General features: G+C 49.7%; 1 protein-coding gene across 1 annotated transcript in view; it reads left to right on the forward strand.

The window, feature by feature from the left end:
• PLXNA4 (plexin A4) overlaps positions 1 to 9,596 on the forward strand; it is a 346,359-nt gene that overhangs the window by 278,635 nt on the left and 58,128 nt on the right. The window contains exons 10-13 of the mRNA XM_023753514.1: positions 1,619 to 1,717; positions 2,031 to 2,221; positions 4,496 to 4,647; positions 8,544 to 8,661. Coding sequence (XP_023609282.1) covers positions 1,619 to 1,717; positions 2,031 to 2,221; positions 4,496 to 4,647; positions 8,544 to 8,661 — 560 coding nt within the window. The remainder of the gene's footprint in view (positions 1 to 1,618; positions 1,718 to 2,030; positions 2,222 to 4,495; positions 4,648 to 8,543; positions 8,662 to 9,596) is intronic.

Below are 9,596 nucleotides of genomic sequence, written 5' to 3' on the forward strand. Positions count from 1 at the left end.
GGGGCCCTGGGACCTGCCTTCCGTGGCCCCTAGATGATTCTGATGAAGGTGGGCCAGGAGAACCTCCAGTCGAGTAGAAGAGATTTTGTGGGAAAACTCAGGACCCAGACAAACCTCTGGGGAGTTGATGACTGAGCTGTGTGGCAAAGAGCTTATGAGTCAGCAGCTGAACTCTGAGCTGATCAAAAACCCCCCTGTTATTTCTTCAGGGGGAGGGAGCTTGGCTTGAGGCCAGACCCTGGTCCAGGCCCAGGTGTCCTCGGTCACAGGGAGGTGCTGTGAGAGGGTGGATGGTGTGAACCACCATCTCTGTGAGGAACCTCTGACCGTGGCTCCTGGCAGGGCATACTCACCAGGGAGTTAGTGAGAAATTTCGGAGTGTCAGGTAGACCCTGGAGAAGGCTGTATGTTGCTGCATGAGGACAGCTCAGCACATTCACAATGGAGCACATTCTGGAACTCAGGAATTTGGGGTGATTTCTCAGATTAGGAGCCTAACTTCTTTAGAAGCCTCTACAAATTGCCTACAGAAGCAGAGGCGCAGGTGACAGGCTCCCCAGCTGGTGTGTCCACAGGTTCTGTGGCCCCCTCGCTGGTGAAGGTGCTGTGCTGGCTCCGTGAGGGAGCGGTGGCTGCCTGTCGTAACCATCCACACCCCCACGGCCCAGAGAGCCAAACTTTAACTCTAAGTTAAAAGAGCCTGTCGCCCTAGCTAGTTCGGCTCAGTGGATAGAGTGTCGGCCTACAGACTGAAGGTCCCAGGTTCCATTCCAGTCATGGGCATATGCCTGGGTTGCGGGCTCGATCCTCAGTAGGGGGCATGCAGGAGGCATCCAATTAATGATTCTCATCATTGATGTGTCTCTCTCTCTCCCTCTCCCTTCCTTTCTGAAATCAATAAAAAAATATATATTTTTTTTAAAAAAGAGCCTGTCAAACAAGTCCCCTGAACCAGACCTTCCAACAAATCACCAGACCTCAGCTCTTCCTGCACAGAAAGTTGCTCAGCTCCCTGCCCCCATCCCGCCCTGGTGGAGGCAGTCTGTGTGGTGATGAGAAACACCAGGGAGGGTTGGAAATGCTGCTGGGCAGGCTCTGAGTTCCGCAGCCTCCCCTCTGGGGATTGAGAAGTGTCTGCTCTCAGAAGGCAGGTGGGGGCTGGCACGCCCGGGGACTGCCCCTCCACCCTCCATCCCTGGCAGCACCTCTCCCTGCACTCCTCCCACCTCTTAGCACCACAGTCCCAAAGGCTGGGACTCTGTTAAACTTCCTGGGGGAAGGCCAGAGGATGGACAGGCCTCCGCGGAAGGTGGATGAGTAGCTCGCTCAAAGCTGCTCCGTGGACCTGCGTTCCAAATGGGTATCCCACCCAGCCTGGCCCTCCCCTGCTCTGGCTTCCTGAGTCCTGTGCCCTGTCCCCTGATACGTGCTTCCCCACTCTGCCCACCCACAGATGTGCAGGCCTGTACGCATGTGCTACACACACACACACACACACACACACACACACACACGCACAATCAGGACCAGTTTCTAGCCCCGTGTGCTCCTCTGAACATCCAACCCCTCTAGAAACCTGTGATTCAGCTCTCTTCTTTCCTCCCCAACCTGCTGGCAGTATATTCCTACGAAGGAATGGAGATCAACAACCTGCCCGTGGAGCTGACGGTCGTGTGGAACGGGCACTTCAACATCGACAACCCCGCTCAGAACAGAGGTGTGCAAGGTGGCCTGGGTGGCGGGTGAAGGGGAGCTACTCTGCACTCATGGGCAGGTGTCATTCGTCCCCCGTCCTCTGGCCTGAGCCCACCCTCCACAGCCTCTCCACCATCCCCACTGCTCTGTGACTTGTTGGGCACGGGCCCAGTGTGGGCAGGTGGCCCCTGGGAGAGGAGGAGTGAGCAGGGCTGGCTGGAGGGAGACTGGCCTTCCCAGACCAGAACCATCACCAAAGGGAGGGACTGCACTCCTTGCCACACTCCCCGCCCCTCCCAGCCCGACCCCAGCCCACTCTGGCCCTTTGCCTGCAGTTCACCTCTACAAGTGTGGAGCCATGCGTGAGAGCTGCGGCCTGTGCCTCAAGGCGGACCCTGACTTCGAGTGCGGCTGGTGCCAGGTCCAGGGCCAGTGCACCCTGCGGCAGCACTGCCCCATCCACGAGAGCCAGTGGTTGGAGCTGGCGGGCCCCAACAGCAAGTGCACGAACCCCCGAATCACGGAGGTAAGCCGCTGACCAGGGGTCCTGCCTGGGGCTGGGCCTGAGGCCATGCCTGGCCAAGGGCAGGCGAGAGCAGAGAGGGGCTCCACTGTCCAGTTGGAGTCTCCATGGAAGCTGTGTCAGAAAGGACTCGAAGTCCTTGCCACCTTCCCTTTGTCTCTAAGAGTCTCCCTTGGTGACAGAGCCATGACATTCCATCAGCGGCAGGCTCCCCAAGCAGTGGACCCATGACAGAGGCTGTGTGGGTGGGGGGTCAAGGGTTTGAGTCCTGGCTCTGTAGGCTCATTGCTGGGTAGCTCAAGGCTAATTCATCACTGTCTCTGTGCCTCAGCTTGCTCACCTGTGCAATGGGTCTGGTTGACCATCTATCTCATAGTGGAGTTATGAGGATGGTATGAGCGAATCTATGCCCAGACTACAGGGATCTTCCCATCTTCCTCCTCCTGTTCATCATCATCATTAAAATCATCGCTGTCCATGCCTAAGCCCCGGGAGTCACTGCCCCTGGGGTTCATTTAGGTCGCCCTGTGTCATCACCTCCCCGCTCCACATTCCAGCCACCCCTCTGTGCCCCCACCCAGAGCCCTTAACAAGAAACCACTTTGGCAGGTGTGACTAACAGGGTGTCTGGAAAAAATGATGGGACTGGCTTTCTTCTTGGCCTGAGACCAAGAAAATTGCAGGGAGGAGATGGCAAATGTTCCTGAGATGGAGGCTATTCACTGGCTCCATCCTGGCATCGGCCCTCCCAGAACCCAGGGAACCAAGGGCTGGGCCGGAGATCAAACTCCTTTCTCAGGATGACAAGCCGGGGCTGGAAGGTCATGCAGCTGCTGCCAGGTGCCAGCTGCACTTTGAGGCCTGGCTGAGCAGGCATTTGGGAAGCACAGGGACTCCCTCTTCCTGCCTTCCCTGTACCTGCCCACCTCCCTCACACGGAGATAGGTCTCCATCTCCAAAGAGCCTTTGTTTCCAATGCAAGGAGAACATGCATGTGCAAACCCTCACACTCATGTGCACGCTCATTCACAGACATGCACGCCTGCATGTGTAAGAAGCAGGAAGTATCTTGACTTTTGTAGGTGAACAGCCTCCCCCTGGCAAAGCGCCACCCGGGGGCTCCCCAGCCTAGTTACCCTTTCCCTTTCCCACCTTTCACTGTCCCCCCAGGTGGAGCCCCCACTTGGGGCCCTCAAAGGGAGAGAGAGCAGGACCTACTAAGAAGTGGCCTATCTGAGCTCTTTCTTTCCATTGTGATCCCCTTGACATTGGCCAAGATCCAGGCGCTGATGTTCCGAGGCCCCAGGAATGGGAAATGCGCCTTCTTCTGTCTATCAAATGCCAAGAAAGGCTGGCACGAATGTCTCTGCCAGCAAGGTTTCTACTTCGGGAGGCCACAGCTAGACCGTGTGAACTGGATGGAGCCCCTCCCTCAAAGCAGGCCCTTGGTTGCTGGAACTTAACATTCCAGTCATGGGTTTTAACACCAAAGGTGACATCTTTGGAGGGAAAGTGTATGAGGAGAAAGTCTAATTAAATATCCCTTAGAAACCAAGTCAGACAGTGAAGGTAAAGGGGTTGTGACAGGTGCTCTGGTAACTCCGTGAAGATGCTTGGGAGTTGGAGTTTGCAGTACAATTACAACTCAAGAAACAAAGATGCTGCTACTGCAAAGTCCACAGGAGAAGGGAGACGCTGTCCCTGCTCTCAGAGGCTCCGGCTCTGAAGAGGAAGTGGGTGGGGGATGGAAAGATGGGAATCAGACACAAATGTTACCATGAAAGGAACACAAAGGTGCCTTAAAATTTCATTTGGGGGGAGGGGAAGGGACAAGAGAAGGATAAGGAGAGAAAGTCTATCTGGTTATAGAAAGTGACTATAGAGAAGGGTCTTAGTTCCCATAGTGTGGAGGGTGTGGGTTCACGGGAGGGTTACTCATGTAGCTTGAGAGTGCAACCAACACAAGCAAACGCCCAAATGCTTTAATCCCCATTTTCAATGAGTTACCCAGTAACATTGCGGATCACGTTCCACTCCCCCTTCTATGAGGTAGGAAAATGAACGAGGGTCTTTGATCACTGGTCCTGAAACCACACCCAAACCTGGACTGCTCTGCCAGAGCTCCTGCCACTGGCAGTGCCAGATCCGGATGCCCTGGGGCACTTGGACACAGCTCAGGAATTGGGCAGAGGTGGGAAGAGCCGTTCCTTGGCCCATCAGCAAGGGGTGATGGCTTCCTCTTGGTGCCTGCCAAATCACCATGCTTCCTCCCTCCAGATAATCCCAGTGACAGGCCCCCGGGAAGGGGGCACTAAGGTCACCATCCGAGGAGAGAACCTGGGCCTGGAATTCCGGGACATCGCCTCCTACGTCAAGGTGGCCGGCGTGGAGTGCAGCCCCTTGGTGGATGGCTACATCCCGGCCGAACAGTAAGTGGACGTGACCTGAGACACAGACAGGTACTGGAGGGGAGGGAAGATAAGCCAAAAAGAAGGGGTCTTAAAGCTTATGGAGGTAAAAGAAGAATGCCCTTAACATTCTAGGGTGCTGGGGTGGGACTCCCACACCTGGACCAGCCAGCTGCCATACTGGGGGAAGTGTAGAAAGGGGGAAAGGCTGGGAGAGAAGTGATGGTTACCTCCTTGGGCTGTGGGGGTGAGTAGGAGTGAGATAGAGCAAAGTTAAAATCTGCAAGAGAAGTGTGAGTTCAATTGCTTACCCCAACTCCCTCTGCTGTCCCTAACTCCCCATGCATGTCCATACCGGGAATCTTGTGCTACCCTGTATGTAGACAGAAATGAAACTCCACACTCCCTTGCAGGCCTGTGGGTACTTTGGGTAGTTAGTTTCTCTTTTCAAAATCTGCTGGTCCACTGAGAGGGTCATTCAACAACTTAGCTGGCCTCAAACCTAACTGGTGGAGGAGGTTTGCAAGTCACATATTGCCTTGTAAATAAGTAAACACAATTTTCCAACCCAGCAAACCTAACCATGAAATCTTACCAGCACAATAGAATCCATTTATGCCATCTTTGCTGCACCTCCAAAGTGAAACCTTGCCACCTGTCCCATGGGCATAAGTTGCTGACTCTTTGTGAGGCCTCCCTGAGCTAGGTCAGTGCCCTTTGTGGTTCTGCTTACTGGATCCTGCCTAGATTCAGTGGTTCTGGAACCATCAGTACCACCACCCTCAGTTCCTCCTGAGTTCCATCTGGTCTTCCTAAGGTGCTCAGAGTAGATCAGATCATTGAAGGTTTCATACTTGGTAGCACTCACCTCCCTGGTCCATCATCGTTTATTTATCTGAAGATCATTTTGTGGGTCTTTCAACTTTCTGAGTTCTTGCTAGGACAAAATTGGCTGCTACCATATAGTGAGATTTGAGGAACTCTGAAATGCCCTACTTGGGACCTGACATTAAAAATATTATAAAGCCCTGGTTGGTTTGCTCAGTGGTTAGAATGTCAGCCCTCAGACCAAATCAATGTGTCTCTCTCATGTGGGTCTCTCTCTCTCTCTCTCTCTCTCTCTCTCTCTCTCTCCCTTCCTTCCACTCTCTCTAAAAATCAATGGGAAAAAAAATATCCTCAGGTGAGGATTTAAAAAAAATTTTTTAATATATTAAAACCACACTATTGAAGTATTATGGTACTAGTTAGATCAGTAGAATCAGATAAACACCCAGAAAAATAATCCTGATGTATAAATATGTAGTATGTAATAAAAGTGACACTTCAAATCTGCAAGGAAAGGAAAGATCATTCAGTAAGTGGTGCTGGTTAACTCCCTGAAAAAAAAATCAGATCTTTACTTCACTTTATAATCTAAAATAAATTCCAGACAGATTAAAAAGTTAAGTGTAAAAATGAAACTGTGAAAGGATTACAAGAAAACACAGGTGAGGATTTATCTAATTTCAAGAGAAGAAAGCTGTTCTAAGTATAACTGCAAAAGAAAAATTATAAAGGGAAAGATAAGAAGATTTGAGTAATAAAACTTAAAGCTTGTGCCTCAAAAACCATTGTAAGCAGAATAAAAATGTGAATGATAGACTGGGTATATGTTTATACCCTATTACAGGTAAGAGATAGTTTTATAAATAAAAATAAAAGAGGTTTTACAAATAAAAGGCAAATATCACAAAAGTGAGCAAAGAGCATCCAAAAGTCATATAAAAATGTTTAACATCGGTAGTAATCAATGAAATGCAAATTAAAACAAGAAACAATGTTTGAAAGACAATGCCCAGAGCAGATGAGAGGCATGACAAATAGCATATTCCTATCTTCTTGTCAGGAGGGTAGATTGGAATGAACTTTCTGGGAAGCAGTTTGGAAATGTGAGTCAGAAGTCTTTAGGCTGGCCATATTACTTCTGGACCTTTCCCTTCATAACCAGAATGTACAAATATTTATTTGCATGAATGCTTATTTTGGCCTTATTTATAATAGTAAAAATTTAGAGGCATTTGTATGTTTGACAATAGGAAATTAATCAACTCAATAAACTCTTTTATATGCATAAGACAGTCAACTACAGAGCCATTAAGTCTGATACTGTGGGAGAATCGTGACCAGGAGTGCACTCGAGGTCTATTAAGGGAGAGCACAGGTTACCAAGCAGAATGCAGAGTTTCTAATTAATTTTATGAAAGAAAATCAAATTGGAAACATGTACACAGACATGTGGACCGTGAATATTCCTGGGTGAGGCAGTTGGGGGGTGGGTGTATGTATGGCAAGTGCTTTTATGTACTTTCTATTTTTGACACTGAACATGTATTGATTATGTTACCTTCACAGAAGGGCGTATATTTTTGCTGGACTCTCACCCAGAAGTTCTTTCTAAAAGAAGCACAGAACCCAGGAGCTATAAAGTGAAAGAACAAGCAATGAACCACATAGCCACGTTTAAACTTTAGGCTTTTGGGTGGCAAAAGACATCATAAACAAAATTGAAGCAGAGGTGACCAACGGGGAGAAGAGAATGTAAAACTTATTACAGACAAAAGTTAATGCTCCCAGCTCAGCAGCTCCTACAGGAGGGCAATCCATTCGCAAAATTAAGAGAGGGCTTCGGACAAGTCAAAGGAAAGGCTATGCAAGATTAAAACACACACGCATGTATTAAAACACACACGCATGTATGAAAACACACACGCATGTATGAAAACACGAGCACCTTCACTAGTAAGCAAGGAAATGGATGATGGTACAGTCACAGTGTGAAACACTGTGAAGCTGTCCAGGGCAGAGTTGTGTGAACAGTGACATGAACGAAGTCCATGCTGTATTGTTGAGTCAAAAGACAGGTTAGAACAGTGGATAATTAGGTCTCACTTTTATATTTTAAATCATGTATATGTTTCTATATATATATATATATATATATATATATATATATATATATTTGTATATAGCTGTGTGTGTATATATAACATTTTGGTTTATGTGTGTGCATGTATCAAACATAAATATACATACATACGTGTGTATGTGTGTGTGTGTATATATGTGCAAATATATATAGTTGGGCAAGTTGACTAACTTTGCTGTGCCTCAGTTTTCTCATTTGTAAAATGTTATATATATATATATATATATATATATATATATATATATATATATCAGGTCTAGTAAAAGGCCTGGGAGACTATATATACCAAACTTGTAGAGAGGTTAGGAATGAAAAAAGGGACACTATTTTTATATTGCCACACTTCTGTACTATCTCATTCTCAAAATTCTCAAAGGGTATGAACAAATTTTGCAATTAAAATAATAAAAATTTATAAAAAGGGAAAAATGTATGACTCCCCCCAACCACAACATGCATGTCTGTTGGCCTGCCAAGCCCCCGGCTGGGGCTGGGAGCAGAAAGCCCTTGGTGAGGCAGGCCATGAGTTTCTACAAGGACCTGAAAACCTTAGGTCTACTCCATGGCTCCTGTCTGGCTTGCTGTGGGTCCTTGGCTAAGTCACTGTACCTCTCTGGTCCTGCCAGCTCTATCTGCTAAGCCGCTTGGCTAAAATTCACAGTAATTCATAATTGAGTGGATAATTCATGAATTAGGAACTAAGTGTTGAGTCAGAACCCTCCCCTAGGCTCCCCACTTTACAGAGGGCCTCCAGGGGACCCCTGAAGATCATGTTTCCTCATTCCCTGAGGACCCAGCAGGAGCCCCTGCAGGAAGGAACCTGGGGTGTCTTTCACCTCCTCCCCTGCCCATCCCCGAGATCCTACTGCAGAGAATGGGGCCAGGGGTCATGGCTGGGAGTCCTGTGACTGTCCTGTGACCCAGGGGGTCTGTCCTCTCCTCCCTGCAGGATCGTATGTGAGATGGGGGAGGCCAAGCCCAGCCAGCACGCCGGCTTCGTGGAAATCTGTGTGGCCGTGTGTCGGCCCGAGTTCATGGCCCGGTCCTCTCAGCTCTACTACTTCATGGTGAGTCCTGGCCACCTGCGTCTGGCCAACCACAGGCCACAGACCTCATTACCATGATCACTGGTCCATCTAGACCTCTGTGGGCAAACCCAGGCAGCACCAGGGAAGATGCTCTGGCCCCACCCCAGAATCCCCTGCTGAGGGGCAGTGTCCTGCATCAGGACTCCTGGGATGTGAGCACTGTCCCTGCAGGACTCCTGGGATGTGAGCTCTGTCCCTGCCACTTACTGAGTGAACCTGGGCAGGTTGCTTAACCTTTCTGACATTAGCATCTACCCCAAGGTACAGTTGTGAAAATGACATAAAGTAGATGTACCACTTCCAGTATCAAGATGTACCATTTCCAGTATCAATTCCTTTATGATTTCTGCATTTGCTGCCGGGGCTCCTGTGCCCTGCCCTGTACACTGGCACCCGGCACTTCCATCCCACCATCCTCACCCGTCCTAGCTTCCCCGCTCACCAGCACCCCTGTCCCATGACTTCCTGAACCCACCTCGTTATCCCACGTCTCACCTACACCCCGCTCTGCCTTCCTCTGCCCACACCATTACCTTTCCCACTCCCACATCCCTTACGCCTCCTCTCCCTCCTGTAGCCTTCACCCAGCCCTCCCCTCCCTCCAGCCTGGACCCTCCCTGCCCTGCACGGCTGCCTGGCCAGCGCCTGGCCGTCCTGGGTGAGGGGTTCTGTGAGGACAGGGATGCTGGAGACCTGAGCACAGCTCCTGCCACACATGCCCCATCACTTTCCAACCTGTTTGACCACCCAGTTAACCGCTCAGGTTAATGACAGCTGTGAGGGTATAATTTCCTCATGATGTGGAGCTGCTTTGGGAAGCTGGAAACCTGAGGGATGGATTTTATGTCTGAGCATTAAATGGCCTGAAATTTGTCATGGGGGCCCAGTGTTCTTCCTTCCTCCCTCTCTCCCTC

This window comes from Myotis lucifugus, unplaced genomic scaffold (assembly GCF_000147115.1).
Source record: "Myotis lucifugus unplaced genomic scaffold, Myoluc2.0 scaffold_46, whole genome shotgun sequence".
Lineage (NCBI taxonomy): Eukaryota > Metazoa > Chordata > Mammalia > Chiroptera > Vespertilionidae > Myotis > Myotis lucifugus.